The sequence below is a fragment of the Mesoplodon bidens genome (genome assembly GCF_964165515.1).
Source record: "Mesoplodon bidens genome assembly, chromosome: 11".
NCBI lineage: Eukaryota > Metazoa > Chordata > Mammalia > Artiodactyla > Ziphiidae > Mesoplodon > Mesoplodon bidens.
In genome coordinates, this window is record NC_138167.1 from 33,765,550 (window position 1) to 33,789,049 (window position 23,500).

General features: G+C 39.1%; 1 protein-coding gene across 11 annotated transcripts in view; it reads left to right on the forward strand.

Moving 5' to 3' along the window:
- GRIP1 (glutamate receptor interacting protein 1) overlaps positions 1-23,500 on the forward strand; it is a gene marked incomplete at its 5' end in the record, with an annotated part of 731,133 nt that overhangs the window by 538,123 nt on the left and 169,510 nt on the right. For all 11 annotated transcript variants that reach the window (XM_081250285.1, XM_081250289.1, XM_081250291.1 and 8 more), the window contains 3 exons: positions 13,189-13,324; positions 15,661-15,806; positions 23,069-23,152. In XM_081250285.1, coding sequence (XP_081106411.1) covers positions 13,189-13,324; positions 15,661-15,806; positions 23,069-23,152 — 366 coding nt within the window. The remainder of the gene's footprint in view (positions 1-13,188; positions 13,325-15,660; positions 15,807-23,068; positions 23,153-23,500) is intronic.

Consider the following 23,500-nt stretch of genomic DNA (forward strand, 5'->3'; position numbering starts at 1 on the left):
AACCAGGATGCACCTTACAGTTGTTCTCCAACCTACAGTGGTTGTGATGTCATCGTTATTGCCTGTGCATGCTCTTACTTGGTTGTAATTCCTGGTAATATGATTGGATAAATGCAACCCCTTGAAGTTTCAGGCAATAAATCATTTAAGGACCGTTTGAGGCAGGAACATGCACTGTTTTCTAAAACATTCTGTTGACACTTTGGGGGAAGATCAAGGAAGCATAAGCATCATAACTTGCCAAAAGGGGTCTCAGCAGCTTGGAAGAAAGACCAGGAGACAGTAACATGCCCTCTCTGAGAAATTGGCATCATCAGTGTTCTTGAGGTCCAGAGGACAATGTCATATGGCAAATAAAGACATCAGTGACACTGGTTCAGAAAGTGAATGTGAAGAAGTCCCTTAACTGACTTTAACTTACATCTTCCTTCTTAGGTATGCACTTCGAGTTCATCTGTAAGTACAAAAAAATTTTAAACTTAGTGGTAAGAAAGCATTATGTTGTAATTTAATTGGCAGCATTTCTTAGTGGTAGATAAAACAATAGCGTTCCTTAAAAGTGCTGATGTCTTGGAGTCAATGAAATGTGGTACTTTTTAAACCATTTAGTTCTATTCTCTCATTTTGTAGTTCAGAGATTAATACCCAGAGAGGGTTTAGTGACTTGCCCAAGGCAATATGGCTGATTTTTCCAGGGCATAATGAACTAGCTGCAAATATTTTTCAAGCAGTTTTTCCCTAGTTAGCCCCAGACTAGAACCCTCACTCTTTATTTCACTAATCATCACTAATCAGATTTGTTATTTTTTTTAATTGCTTGGGATCTGCATTTCCTACTAGAATATAAATTCCTGAGGGCAACGATGAAGTCTGTCTTGTTTACTGCTAGGTAGCAAGGTGCCTACCATTTAGCAAATGATCATTAGATTTTTCCAGTGGAAGGATGGATGGATGGATGGATGGATGGATGGATGGATGGATGGATGGATGAAGGAGAGGTAGATGAAGAGAGGGATAGATGGATGGATGGATGGAAAGAACTGAAACATTTCATACTCAGATTGAGGCTACAAGACAGTTAGATAAGGTGGTGTTATATATGACAATTGATGTACTAATACAAGTATGGACTGAGCAAAGGAAATAATAATGACTCTGGTTGGTCTGCTCACTTCCTTGCTGCTCACCCTAAGGGGGAGCCTTTCTCTTGAGACAAGAATATGTTGTCTCTCAAGTAGAGCAGGAAAAAAAGAGCTGGACCAGGAGAGGGACCAGGAGAGAAGGCTACCCTCCTTGTCAGGGTAGAAGAAGCTGACAGGGAGGATGTGGATGTAGGATGGGGGAGCTATCCTTGACGTGGGCAGCACAGCCTCCTCCAGTTCTGGATTCCAGCGGGGTCTCAGTAGGGCTCGAATAAAACGGAAACTCACTGCAGCAGGCTGCTTGCCTTCTCCATGGAGAGTCCACAGGGCTCCCCTGATGCCTTGCTTCTTGGTTATCTGCAGTGACTGCGGTTTTCCATCTGTTCCTTTGAAATGGATCATGTCTCATAAAACAAGAGAGTCAAATAAATGCCTCTGACATCTGTAACAAAATGATAGGGATGGATTTACTGATTTACTGTTGCCCTGGTGGCTTGGAGTTGGCCTAAGGCTGGCCTTATTTTTCAGCTCCTTTCTCAGTAGTATTTCAACTACATGTTTTTGCATCCATTGTTTAGCAATTACTTTATGACTGTTTGAACATTTATAGCATTCAGTTATATGAGAAGGCAATCCCATGCACCTAAAACAGATACAGGTTTCTGCCTAACAAACCAATTTTCAAGACTCAAGTTTCCTGATTTATAAAATGGAAGTGTTGTCCTCTTCACAGGGTTATGCTGAAGGTTAAATTAGATGACAGATGTGAACCATTTTGAGAAGGATTAACTGCTTTAAAAGGATGGATAATCTTAAACGGTGTCAGGGATTTCTTCATTTTAATTTTTCTCTTCAGTCCAGTTATCTCACTCATGGTAGACTCATGGGTACTTTGGTCTCCATGGAAGGAGGAGGCCAAGCAGGTGTAGCTCTGAGTCCCATTTTGTCCTGATTATTCAAGAAGTCTGATTTCCTGTTGAAGTTTATCCTCCCTTCATTTCCTTTTCAGGCAGAAAGAATGTTTCCCCCAAGCATTGTTCTTTTAATTGTCTTTGAAGACGCAAAGGCCCCTGAACAGTGTTTAGCTCCCTGTCTTGGGCACTAGCTAAGCTCCTAACTCCTTGATGACTTACTCTCACTAGCTGCCGGTGCAGCCTTACCTGATGTCTGTCTGTCTCAGGGTTTTCCTTTTTCTTTCTTTTTTTTTTTGAATTTTTGTTTTTAAATTTTATTGAAGTATAGTGGATTTACAATGTTGTGTTAATTTCTGATGTACAGCAAAGTGACTCAGTTATACATATATATTCTTTTTCATATTCTTTTCCATTATGGTTTGTCACAGGATATTGAATATAGTTCCTTGTGCTATACTGTAGGACCTTGTTGTTTATCCATTTAAGTGTAATAGTTTGCATCTGCTAATCCCAAACTCCCATTCCTTCCCTCCCCTACCTCCCCCTCCCCCTTGGCCACCACAAGTCTGTTCTCTATGTCTGTGGGTCTGTTTCTGTTTCATACATATGTTGATTTGTATCATATTTTAGGTTCCATGTATAAGTGATATCATGTGGTATTTGTCTTTCTCTATCTGACTTACTTCACTTAGAATGATAATCTCTAGGTCCATCCATGTTGCGGCAAATGGCATTATTTCATTCTTTTTACAGCTAATATTCCACTGTACATATATACCACATCTTCTTTATCCATTTATCTGCCAATGGACATTTAGGTTACTTCCATGTCTTGGCTATTGTAATAGTGCTGCTATGAACATGGGGGTGCATGTATCCTTTCGAATTTCAGGGTTTTCCTTTGCTTACAGAGTGTTTCTTTCTTCTCACTCACCCAGCTGAACAAGACATATTTCTCATCCCTTCTTCAGCTGGGCTCCCAGACCAGACCATCTGATCACTCTAATCCTAGTATGGGAGCTCTGGGTTTTCATATCTAAATAGTTATTTAATATAAGATACTAGCCAAAAGGATATCCTAAAAGTCATGCAAAAATAAAAGACCCTCCCCCAGCAATATCTCATTAATTTGCTAAGCAAATGTTGATACGTCTATTTCTCCAACTATTGGATGGAAATAATAGTAATATTGCAAGTAAATTTCCTACTCTCCCCTAAAGAAAGTATTTAAACCTCCAAATACACATCCATAGCCTACAGGGGCTTTCTCAGGACCACGGATTGAACTGTTTGTTTTTCTTCAGGCTCCCAGGCCATGCTGTGCACCAACCACATTTCATTGAAAGTATAGACATTTGTCTCTTAGAAATTTAGAATGCAGAAAGGTAGAGGCTGTGATTATGGGTCTTGGAAATGCTAGCCCCTAGCACAGAGTCCGACAATAACAGATGCTCACAAAATATTTTTGGACCAAAATGATCCACAAATAGCTGTAAGAATGCAGTTAGCTTCTCTAGGAGAACATTGAAGATCAGAGTAATTTCAAAGTTAGCTGTGCAAGTTGCTTAGTTTCACTTGTAGAATCCAGGTTTCAATCATGTCAACAACTTTAAAAATGTGAGTACAACCACCTGCAAGTAAAAAGTTGCAGACTGGGAGCCTTCCCAAAGCAAAATTGCCTGGGGCTCTTGAGACAAGTGCAATTGTTGGATCTCCTGGCCAGTGCCTTTTGCTGGTCCTTATGGATTCTCAGATATAAATGTCCACCCCTTGGGCAGTCCTGCTGAGGAATCAGGGTAGTTTCACCGAGGTGAGTCACTTCGTGTTTCTGATGTCTTGAATATGGTTTCATCTTGATTTTTAGATGACTACGTAGGAACATGTCACTGATAGGTTTGACATTATTTGCTGTTTCATGACTCCCTACCTGACATGCACACAGTTCATAAAATGTCAGCCTAGCAGAGGATGTACTTTGATTTTCACATTGCTCAAATCTGATCTGACTTAAGATCTTCAGGATTTCTATGTAGAGTACATGGATAGAGTTCAGGGTATCCATGAATTCCCCTGAAACTGTATACAAAATTTTTCTGGGAAGAGGCTTTCTTTAGATTCGCAAAGGATTCTGTGATTCCACAAGTGGTTGAATACTGCTGCTAATTGTTTTGTCTTCTATTCATAACAATCAAAATACAGCAGAAGATTGGCAACCTACATATCTGGAATTTTCCTATACCCAAATAATAATAATGCTGACAACCGTAATACCGTGACTAACATATATATTGAACACTTACTATGTGGCAGGTACTATAATAAGTCCCTTATGAGAATTTTATCACTTAATCTTCACAACACCCTAAAGGTAGGTACTTTTTTTAACCATTTTTAAAAATTGAAGTATAGTTAATTTACAGTGTTGTGTTGTTTCCAGGGCCAGCTCATCATGAATGTGGTGGTGTGGTGTGTGTGCTTCTCTGGGCCAGGTGTGTGTGTGCCCACACGCACGTGTGTGCACAGGAATGTACATATCTCAGTGATTCCAGATGCCACCACATGATTCTCTAGGAATCATACCCTTGACTCATATTCTGAAAACAAATTCTTATGCTTGATCTAAAAGCAAGAGCAGAGAGTGGTGTATGAGAAGCAGTAAATATTTTATAGCAAAAATTATACAACTTTATTTGAAGATATATATTTTTATTGAAGTATAGTTGATTTACAATGTGTTAGTTTCAGGTGTACAGCAAAGTGATTCAGTTATATATATATACACACACACACACATTCTTTTTCAGATTCTTTTCCCTTATAGGTTATTACAAAATATTGAGTATAGTTCCCTGTGCTATGCAGTGGGTCCTTGTCGGTTATCTATTTTATATATAGTAGTGTGTATATGTTAATGCCATCCTCCTAATTTATCCCTCCCCACCATCCCCCCTGGTAACCATAGGTTTGTTTTCTACATCTGTGACTCTATTGCTGTTTTGTAAATAAGTTCATTTCTACTGTTATTTTAGATTCCACGTATAAGTGATATCATGTGATATTTGTCTTTGGCTTACTTCACTTAACATCATAATCTCTAGATTCATCCATATTGCTGCAAGTGTCATTACTGCATTCGTTTTATGGCTGAGTAATATTCCATTGTGTGTGTGTATGTGTATATATATATATATATATATACACACACATCTTCTTTATCCATTCATCTGCCAGTGGACATTTAGATTGTTGCCATGCCTAAGCTCTTGTAAATAGTGCTGCTGTAAACATTGGGGTGCACATATCTTTTCGAATTAGAGCTTTTTATGAATATATGCCCAGGAGTGGGATTGCTGGATCATATGGTAGTTCTATTTTTAGTTTTTTAAGGAACCTCCATAGTGTTCTCCATAGTGACTGCACCAATTTACATTCCCACCAACAGTGTAGGAGGGTTCTTTTTCTTCACATAAGGGTAGGTACTTTTATTATCCTTGTTTCAGATAAGGAAACTAAGATGAAAAAAAATTAAATAACTTATAAGTTGTGACACTGGGAAGCTTAATAGAAAATTTTGACAATTAAATTATTGATTTTGGAACAGTGGAAAACTGAAAGAATCCTACTATTGCCATAATTTAAAAGCAGTGATATTTCTTCTAAATGGCTCAAAAGACATAATATATCTGAGTCAATTACACCAAGAGTCCACATTTCTGCTTTATCTATTTTTTAAAATGCTGATCTATACATCGCATACTTTCAGGGGTCTCAGATTTTTGTGGCTGGTACTACATATTTGTGTATCCTCTTTCTCTTGAGGTGATCTGAGTAACTTACAGATATTAATCCAGCCCTCCCATCACTGTGGGAGATAAATACCTATCATAATTTTGTTTCACATGAATATTTGTGGGAGATAATATTTATGTGCTGTACATCCCTGCCATGAATCTAACTTATGTTCAGATTCCCAGGGGGTGAGAAAAATTCTGGTACATCCTTCATGTCACTATACAAAGGTGGAAAGTGCCAGAAGACCTTTCCCTGCTAGTCTGGGTGGCAAGAACTGAGACAGAAAATGCAGCCATTCATCACAGAAACCCAGCTTTGAGCCCAACAGCTTTGCTGAAGCAGGGGATGTTAGGAGGAACTTGAAATGAGTATTGGAAAAAGCATCTGTTTATTTCCTGAGGGAGATAAACATCCTAGTGGCACCACTAAAAGTAATATACAGATAAGACTGCACTGTGAGCAATAATATTCTCTCCAAAAGTAATACACAGGAATAGCTATAGTATTCTGGTATGAGCCTCAATCACCCTTATGAAGGCAATGGTAAAAAATAATCAACCAAAGTAGCTTAGAGAAATAACTCTGTCTGCTCCTGTTCAAATTCCGCCACTTTATCATTTTGCTTTGGCACCATCCAGCAAGAATTCTGTTTGCCACAAGCCGATGCTCATCTCCAGCTCATAATTCCCTGTGTTGGGACTGACGTGCCCATTCATTCAGTAGCTCCCAGGAAGCACCTACCACAGCGCCAGGTGCCATTCTAGGCACTGGAGATACAGGAGAGAACAGAACACTATCTCTGTCACTAGCATTTGAAAATCTGTGACTTACTGTATAAAGTATTTTATAATAAATATATCAATAGTATTTTAATACTCTTGCTGTTATATTTAATAAAATATACTATTAATTTTTTATTCAATTTTTATTTTATCAATAGTATTTCTATTTTACTGTTTATGATATACTTTTAAAAATCTAGTGAATGGAACTTCAGTAAGTAAAGAGCTCCCAGGGTCTATTTTGCTGAATGTGCCAATGGTGGTTGCTGTTACATGGCTTTTTTATTATTTTTTTTTATTTTTTGGCCACGTTGGATGTTCGTTGCTGCGTGCAGGCTTTCTCTAGTTGTGGCGAGCAGGGACTATTCTTCGTTGCAGTGTGTGGGCTTCTCACTGCGGTGGCTTCTCTTGTTGCAGAGCACGGGCTCTAGGGTGTGCAGGCTTCAGTAGTTGTGGCACACGGGCTCAGTAGTTGTGGCACATGGGCTCAGGAGTTGTGGCTCGCGAACTCTAGAGCGCAGGCTCAGTAGTTGTGGCGCACGGGCTTAGTTGCTCCACAGCATGTGGGATCTTCCTGGCCCAGGGATTGAACCCATGTTCCCTGAATTAGCAGGCAGATTCTTAACCACTGCGCCACCAGGGAAGTCCTGGTGGTTGCTTTTAAAATGCGTCTTTATCTTTTTGTGATATGGCTCTAAGGTGAGGGTCTTACAGACCCTTTGGGGTGTGACAAAAACTATTCTAAGACTAGGTTTTTCCCTAGAACTTAAATCTCATTTGGTTTCTCTCTAACTGGCATTCTATCACGTGACTTTGTCCCCTCCAATCAGTCTCAACAGCACAAACTTCCTCTCTTTTCTGGATTCCCTTCCTCTCTTCTGGATTCCCTTCCTCTCTTTTCTGGATTCGCTTCCTCTCTTTTCTGGATTCCTAGTCAAACAAGGTGGAGATCTTGAGATCCGCTTGTCTGTCCTAGCTCCTCACTCCCCGCACACTGATTTATCTCTAACTCAGGGAAGTTCTTCCTCGGTGTATCTGGAGTTCGTGCCATCCACATAGCTATGATGGATTTCAGTTTTTCATGTGTTGCCTACCTGCCCCCCCAAGTCTACACTTCCCTCATTGCCTTGGCATCTGTCCACACTCCAATTCTTAGCCTCCCTTGCAGTTAGGTGTGGACGTGGAACAAGTTCTTGCCCTGGGGATATGAACAGAAGCAGGCCAGTGGTGGCTTTTGAGAGCTTTTTCCCCTTCCCCCAGGGAAATGCAGACAAGATAAAGTCCTAAGGCAGAAGTTCTCAAACTTTCTCAGTTCACAGAGCCCTTGATGTCTCAGTAATTTTTTCACAGCACCTCTAGGTCAAGTGAAATATCAGTAGTTCCACTTATTAAGTAGTTAGGTCCAAACAACATAATACATATTATCTCCTAACCATTTAGTAGCCATTTGAAGAAATATAATACGTATAAATTTAAAGAATCACAAATAGTAATGGTATGTGTGTCCTTGTTAGGCATTGTACAGTTTCTCAGACCTTCAAATCAAATGAAATACTGACAAACTCATTTCCTGTTCCTCATTGACTTTCACACAGAACTTCCTTTTTGTCATAGACACCACCAAAAAACCCAGCTTTGGAAAGATAGGCCATCAACAAAAGCAGGGTTGTGTGTTCTAATGTTGAACAAAACTGCTAGTAGGTGGTGGTGTGCCCAACTGATATCACACATGACTGTAATTCCTTCAGATTTTTAAGATACTGTGCTCCCATGAGTTCACTTTGAAACCTTGAGGCACCTTGTGCACAGTTTGGGAACCAGATCCCTGGGGGATGACAGAGTCACAAAATGGAAAAGAGCAGAGATCCCTGAATCTCTTTGTAAAGGGGAGCAGGCTGCTGATTGGGAACACCCACCGCAGGCTTGTAAATATATGAGTGGAATAAGCTTCTGCTGTGGTTGAGCCATTGTTCGTTTTTGAATTTGTTGACACAACCTAGCCTAACTTAATTAATACCTTATAGTACTGCAGTGACCTTCTAATGGTTCTCCTTGATCCAAATCTAAAGCCTTCCTCCTCAACAGTTCATGTCATCATTACCAAATCTACTGCTTTACGCTAATAACAGGCTAAAATTTTTCTACAACTCAAAGCTGAGCACTTCCTTTGTTTGCTTCCCAGCCTGATTTCCACCACCAATCTTTCCTCATGCACTAAGCCCTAAATCAGTGTCTCTCAATCTTGACTACATATAAGAATCACCTGGGGAGGTTTAAAAACTACCAATGCCGGGCTTCCCTGGTGGCGCAGTGGTTGAGTCTGCCTGCTGATGCAGGGGACACGGGTTCGTGCCCCGGTCCGGGAAGATCCCACATGCTGTGGAGCGGCTGGGCCCGTGAGCCATGGCTGCTGAGCCTGTGCGTCCGGAGCCTGTGCTCCGCAACGGGAGAGGCAACAACAGTGAGAGACCCGCGTACCGCCAAAAAAACAAAACAAAACAAAAAAACCCACAAAAAACCATTGCCCAGTTCCCCACCTGCAAGGATTATCATCTGATTGAAATGGACCAGTTCCTTGAAGAGCACAAACTACCACAACTCACTGAACCTGAAATAGATCATTTGAATAGCCCTGTAACTATTAAGGGAAATGAATTTGTAGTTTTAAAACTCCGAAAAGAAGAAATGTCCAGACCCAGATGGCTTCATTGAAAATTACACAAATATTTTAAAAAGAATAAACACCAACTCTACGCAATCTCTTCCAGAAAATAGAAGAGGAAAGGATGTGTTTCTCAATTCATTTTATGAAGCTAGTATTATTACCCTGATACCCAAACCGAAGAAAAAAATAAAACTACAGATGATATGCCTCATGCATATAGATGCAAAAAAAGTCCTTAAGAAAATATTAGCAAATAAAATTCAGCAATATATAAAAAGAATTATATACCATAAGCAAGTGGAGTTTATTTCAGGAATGCGAGATTGGATCAATATTAGAAGATCAATCAATGTAATCCACTACATTTTCAGACTAAATGGTTTTTTTCTTCTGTGATTAACTTCTAACTAGTTGTTTGTTTATAAAAGGCTATGGTTTTCTTCATATTAATTTTTTAACCATCTATGTTATGGAATTTTCTTATTTGTTTGCAAGAATTTTTCATACTTCTCTTGTTTTTGCCAGATATCATTGTTACTTTTCTGAAAACTTTCTGGAGTTCAGTAATTAAGAGGATTGAATTTCAAGCCCAAAGAAAAACAGCAGACAACTAAATCTCATTCTATCAGTGAGATTCTTGTTGGTTGAGTGTGTGCTGGTACAGATGTAAACCTGCAATTTCTTTTCTAATATAATTAAATATGGTGATTAAGGAAACCGTCAAATCCAGAACCGTCTCATTCCTTGCCAGTTGGGTATCATCTGTTCCCTGTGCTGCTTGCTAATTTGGAGAGACTGCAGTCTTTACTACAGAATCCTCTTAATTTGGGGAGGGATATTTGTAATTTAAATCACAAAGAAAGAAACTGTTAATATATATTGATTTGCCCAAGTTCCACTGTTTCACTGCGAGCTTTTTTCAGTAAGCCTTGATATACAAGCGAATTTATGCAAATGAATGCATCTGTCTTCATTTCTCCTTGCCATTAGATCATTATGCAAGCATTAAACACCAAAAAAGACATAAAATGAGTGATTAGTCTAGTGGAGAGTGCAGGTTAGCAGAAAGCCAACGCCAGAAACATGTTCCTCCCTCTCCAGACTGCTTCTTTTCTCCTTTCTTCAGAAACACCCATAAATGATTTAGTCAGTCCTTCAGGGACTAGAGATACTTATTGGCAGTTAACATTCTTGTGATTCAGCACATTTTCTTGCAACAATATTCTATCTTTATCCCTGAGTTTTGCCTAATTTAGATTCTGCCATAGGTCTGTTCTTCTCCACTTATCCTGATTGATAAGTACAGACAGATTAGACAGAAGACAAAATTGTGAAATAGATGTTGCATTTGGAACAGCAAGTTTTCATTTTACATTGTTGCCAGGACCATCTCCTCTGTGGCCGCCTTCCCCACAACCAACACTGTGGCATGGTGCCCTGTGACTCATTTGCCTCTGTGACTAGGCTTTAAGCATCTCTGACTTTTTCTGTCTTTGAGTTTCATTGTCTGACTCATAGTAAGCACTCAATAAATGCTTGAATCAATGAATACACAAATTACTCAGTTAACTGGTACATTAATATTTTCTTTGTTTCGTGTTTTTAAACTAGCTCTTGGGGAAAGATTTGAAATATTTTTAAACAAGAGGGTAATTGACTATTACCAGTTTAAAAAGTAGCCCAGATGGATTTGTATTTTAACAGAGATCAAATCAAACTAATTGAATTTAGCTTTTCTAGCTTTTCAGGATTCAGCCAGAGACCTGGGAAGGACCTGGTTCCTTCTGGAGGAAACTGCATTGTCCATGTCCCTTAAGGCTGCACTTATGTCCTGGTATCCCACTCTATTCAGGAAGCACACTCCTGAAAACCAAAGTACAAATGAAATTCTTACTAATTGAAACTTATTTCTCACTTGTCTGTTACTACTATTTTATAGTTGCTTCTTTGTGCATTTCTGATTGACCTTTAAGACAGGCCCTTAAAAACCCATGCTCCCAACTCCTTAAGTAAAGCTCTATAAATCAAGTGCTTAAACATACAGGGTCAATCTACATATTTAAAGAAAATGCAAATAATTTGTTGGGTAAAATTGTTGTATACATTATGTCTCTGTAATATGGAAAGTCATCATCCATTATGTAATTTTCATTCCTTTAGTTATTAACCTTATTTTTAAAATAATTTATACCTAGCCTTCTGCCAAGGAGGACTGATAGGGGTTGTTTGTTAAATTGACCTCTTCAACTATCAGTTGGGCCTATGTATGTCTCTATGGGATATATAGAGGGTTGTTCTGTTCTGTGTTAAGAGAGCTTAGGTAAAATGCACACTGTGGTGGACTTTTGTTACAAATGCTCCTGGTAAATGATGTAAAGGGCCCTGTGCTTTTATGGACTTGACAAGAATTTTGCTTCTTGAATGTCTATCTTTATTTGGTCTCTCATTCAAAATGTAGTAAATGAAGCTGATATCACTCACACTCACTGACTCTTCCTTGGCTTCTATTTTAAAGAGCAGTAACCACTCATATATACAGTGTCATGAAACTGCCATGAAAAAGGAAGTATGCAGGGCTGCTTAGGTCACAGGATCTGGCAATCTTGAAAGTCCTGCCTAGACTGACATTATTACACCAAAATCAGTGGCCTGTCCCTGTTGCCTTCTTTCCCCAAGTACTCTGTTCTCCTCACTAGATCAGATGAGAGATTATTTCTTTCCCTAACATGATTCAATTTTTTAAATCAGCTAATGGGATAGTGGACCAGCAGCAACAATTTAAAAACCTTTATGATAAGCATTCATAAATTTTGAAATTATAATTAACTCTGTCATGTGTAATAAAGGGCAGAGGTGTGTAAGTAACCTTTTCAGTTTTTTGACTTTGAAAAAGAAAGTCTGTTCTTGAATTTTAATATGAGTGTCTCTGATGTCCTAGAAGTTCATAACCCCTGAAATTCATAACCTGATTCAAGAGAAATTGGAAAACTGTCCAGTTTCCCCATCCCTACCCAGAAAGTGTATGCAGTGAGGGGGATAACGTAACAGAGAATTTTAAAACAATGTTTATCGTAGTTAGCCTCTGGATAGGTAAATACTGACGCATTTTTATTTCTGAAAGCAAGGATAGTCTTAAAATTTTCTTTCTGTATTGCCTAAAATCAAAAGATGTGGGTTCCATCTTGGTGCGTAGACATTATCCCCACAAGATCAGTGAGATTTTAAATTTTCAAAAGTAGAGAGTGGGAGGTTAACAGAAGTGCCCTGGGGTTTCTGAGGACCAACCCTGCTTTAACATACTGTGACACATTTTGTAAGAAATGATGTAAGTCATAACATGAAGCTATTGTACTTTGTTTTCTGAAAGCCAAAAAAAAAAAGTCAATAATATTTTTCTTGAACCTGTAGAAAGCTCTTCTCTTGTGTCACTTGGCTTCCTCAGCAAAAATGTATCGGGAACTTGGAGTCTGCACTATATGCTTTTGTATCATTGTTTAAAATTCCATTCTAGCCCCTTGTCTTATGACTCTCACTTTTTCCCTTTGGAATTAACAAGGAGAGACACCAGAGAAAGTCACTTCAGAAGGACAGAAAACAAAGGGCGAATATTATCCTTGTACATAAGCCATGTCAGACTATTGTGAATCTAGAGCGAACTACGCCACTGCTACTACCCATTTTAATAACCTGTAATGGAATATCTGCTCCGCTTTATCTGTATGCTCATCTTTATGAGACACTCTGCAAATTGCAATGGAAAAGAGGCCCCAGATCTTTTCCCACAAAAGAAGAAGTGCAAAGAGTTTATGGGGAGGAGTCCCTTCACCACCCACAGAAACAACCCCTTGCGCTTCTACTGTCATTTACTAAAGCAGATGCTTTTCTTTTAACAGAGGAATTCAAGGGCTCCACCGTGGTTGAACTGATGAAGAAGGAAGGCACCACCCTCGGGCTGACGGTCTCGGGTGGAATTGACAAGGATGGCAGGCCAAGAGTATCTAATCTGCGGCAGGGAGGAATTGCTGCTAGGTAACTGCATTGTGTGGAAACGTAGAAAGAGGAATGCATGATGTAATTAATTCAAAAGTTAAATAAAGCTCCATCAGAAAAGGTCACTAGTAAACAAACGACACTGCTATCTGCCGGGCAGAAGCACAGGGGGGCACGTTTCAGAAGCATGGCTTTGCTGGCCTGTGCCAGAATCACCAGGGAGCTCTCGTGTCTTCTCAGGAGCAGCCAGGCTCTCCTAAGCTTTTAATTTTAAAGTGTCTGTATGGATCTAGTCCTCGGGTTGCCACTGACCAGCAGACAGGCTGCAGTGGGAGTGAGATGGTCCACTCACCTAATGGGGAACAGATGACCCATATGCTGTGGATAAGGGGAAACTGCCACAGAAGGATATGACAAGGCTAGAAAATGAGGGAGGCCCAACTCCAAGTTTCTAAGTAACAATTTTGCTTCTCCTGCGTATTCTCAACTTTTCTACTTGTGAGATTTTCCTTTCATTAAGACAAAGAGGTGGTTTCCAACAGGACAGAAGGCTTGGGTGAGGAAGTCTCATTTTTTGTCCTTGTTCTGATGAGCTGCAGATTGCACTGCGTCTTGCTGACAGCAGAATGTCCTGGGTGCTGGGCAGCGGTAGGCTTGCTTTGCAGACAAATTCTAAATCTACCTCAGAAAAAGGGGGTGGAATGCCCAGGTTTCATTCAAAGTGAGGTTAATGTCCCTTAAATCCTGGACACCAATATTTGTGTCCACATAAGCACAAATTAAGTTTTAGAGTTCTTAACTTATAAAGTGTCACCTGAAATAGTGATTACTTTTGATGATCAACCTATTGGTACAGTTTATAAGCTCAATCCAATTGATTGCTCCATGATCTGGGGAATTGTTTGTAAAACAGGCTGATGTCAACACAAGCACCTTAGACTCCTTCCTTCGGGTTTTTTTTCTTTTTTTTTGCATTTTTATTTTTTTGTGTGATTGAAGGACAGTTGATTTACAATGTTGTGTTAACTTCTGCTGTACTGCAAAGTGATTCAGTTATACATGTATACATTCTTTTTTAGGTTCTTTTCCTTTATGATTTTTAAGAGAGTTCTTTCCACACCATAGCCTCCTTTAACTTTTAACATTCGTGGCCAATCCATGATGCTAGGACTTCCTATGTCTTCAGGGCTTCTGCATATGTAGCCCCTAGAGCAAGTGTGATTGGCAGGGGAGAGGGTAAGAATGTGGTTTTCACATGTATTGATGCTATAATTAAATGTAGCGCTGTGCCAGTTATGTTGAGTATTATCGATCACCAAATATTTATTATTTAAGCCACTACCATTTAACAGGTAGTAAACCAAAATAAGTAAAGGTAAGATCCCTGCCATAGGAGGGTTTATAATCTATTGGGGGAAATAAGGTATAAAAAACATGAAAAGTTTGGGAGCAATAATCGCATTGCATAATAGTAAAAAGCAACCACATAAGGGTTGTCACAGAGCATTAGGCAATTAAGTTGCCAAATAAGTGTCAGTCAGTAAACCTGAGTTAAGAGTGACAACACGGACTGCTGGCGAGAGCGGATTACAGAGGCTTCGAAGGAGGAATGATTGGAGCTGGGCTTACGTAAAACAAATGAACTTGGTATTTTTATTTGGGGAGAAAATATTATTGAATTAAGTCCTATCATAGTTCTTGCTGCCTGCTCTTGGTTTAAAAGGAGAGTTTGACTAAAAGCCCCAGAGTAGCCAAGGTTCTACTACGATGGTGAAGAGAGGAGAATGTTACTGAAAGCCAGTACTTTTGTTGAACTTTCTTCACCAATACTTTTTTTATTAGTCCCGCTATAAGCAATAAATAGCAAAATAAGCTCACCCTCTGGTTGGCCCTGGACACACTCCTGGTGAAGATACCAAAAGTGGTGAAATGTCCAAAAGGCAGGCAGCAAAAATGAGAGGGAATGAGAAGAAAGGGAAAATTCTAGTGTGTCCAGGATCTGGATAATCTGCCCCAAGAGCACCACCTCTTTATGGGCAGAGCAACTAAAAATAACGTTCTCTTTATTTTGTTTTACGGTGCTCCTTAAAAGTAAAAGAGGTAGAGGGTTAGGAAGAAATTGGGGACAGCAGCAGACCCAGTACAGGACTTCCGAAGTGTGCAGTCAGCATGAGAAGAGGGATCCACTGAGTCTCTCTCATCCACCCTCCACTGCACACCCGCTCTTAGGAACCAGCCACATCCTAGGAGTCAGGACTCCAGCTGCGTCGGCATTCTGGGCTTGCATGCTTATCCATGATGGGGAAGACGGAAGTATGGTCAGACTGGCCTGCAGAAAGGAGGGGTCCACTGAGGTGACATTCTCTGTTTTGCAGAAGTGATCAGCTGGATGTGGGTGACTATATCAAAGCAGTGAATGGCATCAACCTGGCCAGATTCCGCCACGACGAGATCATCAGCTTGCTGAAGAACGTCGGGGAAAGAGTGGTTCTTGAAGTCGAGTACGAGCTGCCACCAGTCTGTAAGTCATTACAAGACAGGGGCAGAACAGCTGCACCACGGTTTGGCCTAAAACTATTGGTTCCTATCTTTTTCTCTTTTGCCATCATTGTCTTATTACAGGAATGGGAGAGTATAGTTTCTTAATATTTAAAACTTATTTGAGTTGCTATAGCCTACTCAGGAAGAATGTAAAAGAGCATAAATAATGGTGCAATTATCTAGGACTCACATTTCATTAAGGCCATCTGTGAACATCATAACTGTACTTAAGCTATTTTAATAAACTGTCCACATATTTATAAATTCTGTGCCTAAGTTCCATCCAGGCTTTGTACTTAGTGACTAAGTTTAGGAAAAGCATGTTTAACGTGATTTCTATTGATTCTTGTATAGTTACGTTCATTTCTGAAGCATGAAAATAGAATCAGAATACATTGTTAAGTAATAATAATAGACATAATAAAAGCGCAGCCAACATATTTTGAGAGCTTACTAAATGTCCAGCGTTATAAGGAACCCCTTTTATTGGTACTTAAATCCTCACCACAAAGAAAGTCAGCACAGCAGAGCTGAACTTTGATGTCAAATAGCCAGTTAAGGGCTTCCCTGGTGGCGCAGTGGTTGAGAGTCCGCCTGCTGATGCAGGGGACACAGGTTCGTGCCCCAGTCTGGGAAGATTCCACGTGCCGCAGAGCGGCTGGACCCGTGAGCCATGGCCGCTGAGCCTGCGCGTCCGGAGCCTGTGCTCCACAACGGGAGAGGCCACAGCAGTGAGAGGCCCAAGTACCGCAAAAAAAAAAAAAAAAAAAGCCAGTTAAATCCCAGCTCCAACTTTTACAAGCTACATGCCTTTGAGAAAGTTACTTAAGCTTCTTGTGTTTCAGTTTGCACATCTGAAAAATGGGGATGATATTAGGAATCTATGGTATTACTCACAGATCTGTTATGAGGATTAAATGAGTTAGGTTTTGTATAGCATTTAGGACAGTGCCCGACACTATAAAAGTTTTTGTTAAATAATAAATATATAAATCAATCAAAACTATAAGAGAGGCATTATTTTCATTATTATTCTCATTTTTACAGAGACTTAAATTAAATCTTTCCCAAATTAGTAGGCATCAAAGTCAGCTCTTCGCTCTTCTATACTACTGAGAACTCAGACTGATTATTACTAACCGATAATAATTCATTTGTTTAGCAATGACTTATTGGCATTACTATGTTCCAGTCCCCACAAAGTACATCGGTGTAATTTATATTCTAGCAGGCGAAGACAGATATTAAAATAAAATCACAGTAAATAAGTTAATTAAAATTGACTCTTGAACAACAAGGCGGTTAGGGGTGCCAGCCCTCCACGTGGAGCAGTTGAAAATCAATGCATAACTTATGAGCCCTCCATATATGTGGTTCCTCCAAAACCAAGGTTCTTCCATATCTGCAGATTCAACCAGCCAGGTATAGTGCAGTACTGTGGTGTTTACTATGGAAAAAAATCCACATATACATGGAGCCATGCAGGTCAAACCCATGTTGTTCAAGGGTCAGCTGTATGTTGTATGAATGTTAGGGGTCAAGAATGCTGTGGGAAAAAGAAAATATAGCAAGGAGGGGGGTTGGGAGTGCTGGGCTGGGGATGGGATTGCAATTTTAAATAGAGTGGTTAGGAACAGCTTCACTGAAAAAATGACCTTACTCAGCGACTTGAAGGAGGTGAGGAAGTTAGCTGTATGGATTTCTGGGGGAAAAGAGTTCCAGAAAGAACGAAAAGCCAGTGCTAAGATCAAAAGCAGGAACATATCTGGCATTGTTCTAGAAACATGAAGAAGGGCGGTGTGCTGGAGCAGAGTAAGCATGCAGAGAAGTGGGGGGAGGTGGTCTGAAGTGTAAAGGATAGGAGCGTCTGTGTAGGCCGTTGGAGGGGCCTTAAGTTTTGCTCTGAACGATGCGGGAAGGCATTGTATGGTTTGGGGCAGAGGAGTGACAGGATCTGATGTATGTTTTCAAAGGCGCCTCTAGCTGCTGTGTTGAGAGTAGACTGCAGGGACAGGGTAGAAGTTTGGAGGACTGTTTCAGTGATTCAGATAAAAGATGGTGGTAGAGACGGTGACAAGCACTCACATTCCTCATCTATTTTGAAGATAGAGCCAACAGGATTTCCTGATGGATTTAATGTGGGTTGTGCAGAAAGAGAGGAGTGAAGGCCCACAGGGGGTTTTGAGTCTGAGTAACTGGAAGGATGGAGTTGCCATGAACGGGGGTGGGTAAGGATGCAGGCAGAGCTGACTTGCCAGGAGAAGATCCGTAGTTTGTTGTTTGAAATGCTACAGTTAAGGGGCCTATTTGCCATGCTGAGAGAAAATGTCAAGACGAGAGCTGGAGATACGGTTTGGCATTTGGGAGGAAGATCTGGACTAGAAATGTAAATTTAAGAGTAATGGGACTATAGATGGTGTTTGAAGCTTTGGGACCAGATGACAGCACTCAGAGAGTGAGTGTACATACTAATCATAAATTCTTATTCTTAACATAAAATCTAACACTGAAAATCTAATGGTGATTTTACAACAAAATCCATTGGAATCTGTGTTCTGAAACCTTGCTACAATGTTTTTCATTTTCATTAAGAGCAGGCAGTAAAATAGAGTGTTGAGAGCTTGGGCTGTGTCACTAGTTAAATGTCAGTTTTGTCCCTTTCTAGCTTTGTGACTTTGGGCATTTTATTTAAGTTCTCTGAGCCGTAGGTTTCTCAGCTATAAAACAACTATAATGGATGTAGAATTTTTGTAAGAATTCAAGGCTATAATCCTGTAAAGTATTTAGATCATAAGCACATACTCACTAAGCCATAGTGCGTCTTAGCCATTATTACCATTATTATTATTATTACTACTACTACTACTACTACACTGAAAGTACTGTGTTTTCTTGAACTTAAAGTCAGTTTGCTTTGAAATCACTATCTTAAACCACTGTTAAGGAGTTAAGAGGAGTCAAACATCTAGAGCTAATGCTCTTTGATTAACCATTTGTATTCTAGTGGGTAGATGAATATCAATAAAACACAACCTCTTCCTAAGAGGAACTCTTAGTATAGCTCTCAGGGTGAGGCCAGTAGTGGAGATTTGCTGAGTATTATCCAGCAAATCCAGATCATCCAGATCTGGGGATTTCAGGGTAGATTTGAAGGAGTTTATGTAGGTCCAGTAGGAAGACGAACATTCCAGGCACAGGATATGGCAAGGAGGTAAGAAGATAGTCCAGTACGTAGGTTGAACTGCAAACAGTTTGGAGTTGCTGGAACACAAAGGGAAAGAGAGGGCCTAGAGAGAGATGAGGCCAGTGAGGTAAACAGGAAGCAAGTAAAGGAGGGCCTTATAAGCCATGTGGGTAGAGTGTGGATGGTGTCAAGTGGGCAATAAGGAGCCTTTAAAAGCTTTTAAGGCCAAGGAACAGCATCATCAGATCAGAGTTTTTAGACTTATTTTAAGAGGTCAAATGGAGAACAGATCAGAGGCTATAAGCCCCAAGGCTGTTATAATTTCCCAAAGGAGAGGTAATATCCTGAATAACTATAGCATTCATAGGGTTAAAGAGGAGAGGGTGGGCATCAGAAATATTCAGTGGTTGGTGATTATACCAGCTTTTCCTCCCTCACACAGTAAAGCTGATGTAAAAAGAGAAAATATTTTTAAACACAAAAGTGTGAATTTTGTGGTAGAAATCAGATAGAAGAGGTCTATTTGCCAAGGATTATCTCTGTCTCCTTCTATTATGTTAGATAAATTGATAAGATCTGTGAGTTCAGGGAGGTTGAAGGGATTAATAAGCCTCCCTTTCACTGAGCTTAGACAGCCAGAGCAGGAGCAAGCCAGCAGCAGTGAGCGCCCGGGAGGAGAGCTGCCTGATGAAAGGTAGGCCACCCGAGGCCGAGACTGTAACTCTCTCAACAATCACAGCAATCTGAGGCTCAGCCAATCCCAGAGTCCAGAAGGAATTGGAGGAAGGTTTGTGTGTGTGTGTGTGTGTGTGTGTGTGTGTGTGTGTGTGTGTGTGAGAGAGAGAGAGAGAGCGAGAGAGAGCGAGAGAGAGAGAGAGAGAGAGGGTGAGAGAGAAAGAGAGAGAATGGTACAGAGACAGATCTGAGAAGAAAAATGGAACTTTTACCTTGGGCAGGGCACTTACCTTTTCTGAGATTCAGTTTCTTAGTGAAAAGGAAATAGTTGATCTTCATGAGCTCTAAAGTTCTTTTTGACTCTAAAATTATGTGGTGTTTTGAGACCGTATTTAGAGAGAATGTTACCAGGCTGTATCTTGAGTATTAGTGTGTTCAAAATTGGTCTAGAGGAGTGCCTTCAAATTTTTTGGTCGCATAACCCCTAAAGAATTTTGAAATATTACATAATTCTCATCCAATTTTTAACACCTAAAATTCTTTATGATAAACTTCAGTAGTTGGATAGGATATAATTTTTAGCATGATGCTTATTTTATACATCTTTGAATACCATTTCCATTCAAACCTTGGAGCTACAGATTTACCTCATTTGTTTTATGGAAAACATCTGCCACAGAGTCTTATTTTCAAAGGCAGTCCTCACCATTAAACCATCAGCTAAATCAGACTAGCTTTTTATTGGAAGGAATGCTTCCTTAATTCAAATAAATGTGTTAAAGCATGTCCCTGTGACAGCCTTATTACTTCTCTTTTCTAATTCTAAGAAAGATAGACAGATGATAGATGATGATGGTGATGATGATGATGATGATGATGATGATGATATGAGGGGGAGGTGCGGCGTGGTGGGCATCCCAGGCCTCCTCCCCATGGTTCATTCTGGGATGTAGTCTGAAGAAGCATCAGCTACCCAGGGGAAGCTCTTCCTGTGACAGTGGCAGAGGGAAAACAAGACAAGCCCAACCACAGGAGCACATTTCCAGACTCTGCTTACGTGTCTTAACACCCCATTGGCTAAAGCAAGTCAGCTGTGCAAACCCAATGTAATGAGGTAGGAAAGTGCACAACTCCTATTCTCCTATGGGAAATAGTATATATTGATAATTTAGAAAAACCAAATCCACCATAGTAAAATAGAGAATGTCACTTTATGTTATAGAAGTATATGCATATGCACATATAGAAACAAGGGACAACAGTACAGCTAAAATACTAGGGAGGAATATTTTTGCATTATAAAATTGGTTTCTACCTCGCCTTTGTATGTGCCCAGTTTGATTTATGGGGTAAGCCCCTTATTGGATCTCTATGTCCACATACACACATGTGAAGTAATGAGTAAAATTCACGTGGCCAAACAGGATGTCTGATGCTGAATATGAAAACCCAGTCGCCAAGAGCCAGTCATGCAAATATAAATTATAAAGACCAAATCTATTACATTAAATATATTAAAATGTAGTCAACATTCCCATTTATCTTTGTAAATGATGAACAGCAATAGTGTGGATAATCTAAAGCTGTAGATAATCCCCGAAGTCTATATTGACTTTAGATTTGTTGGTAAGATTTTATGGTCAGCAAGATTTAGTTCAAGCAAAATTGAAATTACAGTGCTTTGCATCCCCAGAACAGACACTCAGCCAACAAGGACAGGGGGCCCAGAATTAGAATTTGGTTGTATATAATTGAAAGTTGATTTAATGATTAAATGAAATAAAATTTGTAAACCGCTTTGCAGAGTTCCTTGCATACAGTAGATGCTCATTAATTATTTCTCTCCATATCTTTTCCTTAATAGAACAGAAAGATCATGTTCCTAACCAGGTCTTCAAGTGGCTTGTTGGGTCATGGAAATAAGAAAACTTTTGGTTTGAACTCAGTTTTTTACATTTAATTAAAACCGTACCTCAACACTTTCAGCTATTTGTATGCACTGTTCCTAGCTGATTAGAATAAACTGAAATTCCCCTGATAGCAAGAATATGACATTTAATTAAATCAGCAGCGTACCAAAACATTTTGTTCAACTGTAGGTTTATGTTGTTTTTTTAGCAGATCCAAGTTCTTATTGTACTTTATGTCCCAGCTGGCTGCGTGCAGTTTTGTGAATGTAACTGTGTACTTTTCATAATCATGTCCATTCCTTTGAGGATTCAGAATTTCTGATAATTAAAAAATAATTATAATTAATGCTTAATTAAAATTACTTCCTATTTCTGTCAATGGCAAGAAACGTTCTTTTCAAAGATACCTTTAAATTCTGTCTGTATGTTTCTTGTTGACAGCTTGATGTAATAAGCCCTTCAGGATCTAGTAACAATGTAAAAAATGTGTCATTGATAATGAACACAGCCTTAGACAATTAGACATCACTGTACAAATTCAAGACAAGGAGTTAAGACCATCAAATTCTATAGATTGCCAACCCTTGTCTCCATGAATAAAAATATCCTTGTATCCATAATGATAAAATATTTTTTAAATCTAGCAAGAGTATACTGTATAATCAGAATTACTAGTTTCTTGAAAAAACAGTCTTAAAGAGTAGTTTAGTTACTATTCATATAACTTCATATAACTTATCCCCTTGTGTATAATGTAGTTAGAGATAGCAACTTGGCAATGGAATTTCATTTTGTGAAATGAGAGCAGTAACCAGGCAAACACAACCTAAGCATGATAATATCAAGTAAAATTAAGTAGATCTTTATTTTATTAGTCAGTAATAATATTTTGAATGTACTTCGAATTTCTTTTTCTCTCCAAGTTTCATTCAGGTTGCTGTTATCTTTGTTTAATTGCTATGCACCATGTCAGAAAATCAATTTGCATCAGCTTAACCTATTAATGGTAATCTGACAGTAATACTTTTCCTTCTTGTGCTAGCTGCAAAAATAAATATAGAGGCAGTAATTATTTCATAAGTTTTATAAAAATCATATTATTTTTGCATTATACAAAAGGAAAACAATTCTATTTATCATATGGAGATTGTCTCTCTTGTTATATAGAATTTTAACAATGTGAATATTATGCTCTGTCTAAAAACTGCCTACAAGGGAGGAAAGGAAGTATCTCTGATTTTGATTCCACCTGGACCTATATAAGTCATTTATGCACATGACTATTTTATGGTTTTGTATGTCATTCCAATTATTTTTTGTAACATTTTCTTTAAAAACAGATTTTTTTGCTGTTTTATTACTCAACAAGAATTATTTGCAGCAAGGGAATTGTAGTATTTTATGCCTGTCAAAAAATCCAGAGACGTTATTATGATGTAAGACTTATATTTTCTCTCTCTTTCCTGCATTCAGCTGTTCAAGGATCGAGTGTTATTTTCCGAACGGTGGAGGTCACGTTACATAAAGAAGGCAATACCTTTGGTTTTGTAATACGAGGTAGGTGGTGGTTAGAAAATAGAACTAACACATATTCTTGGAGAATTTGTCAGTGAAATACTGGTAGTGAACTAGAAAGTCATCCTAAAAAAGACTGGTGTTTTCAGTGCCTAAAGTCACATTATAATATTTGCACCCATTTTTCTTTAAAGAAATAAAGCAGTAATTGGGAATCAAAGTGGAATCCAAATGATCTAGCTAATTTATTCCAGTTTGTTAATACAGAACAAGAAGCCATTATTTGTAAACCTTGTGAACTCACAGTCATCCTACTGATTTGCCACTTGTCAACATGTCTTTTGTCTTCCCTTTTATACTTTTCTATATCACTGAGTCAAAAATGTTGAT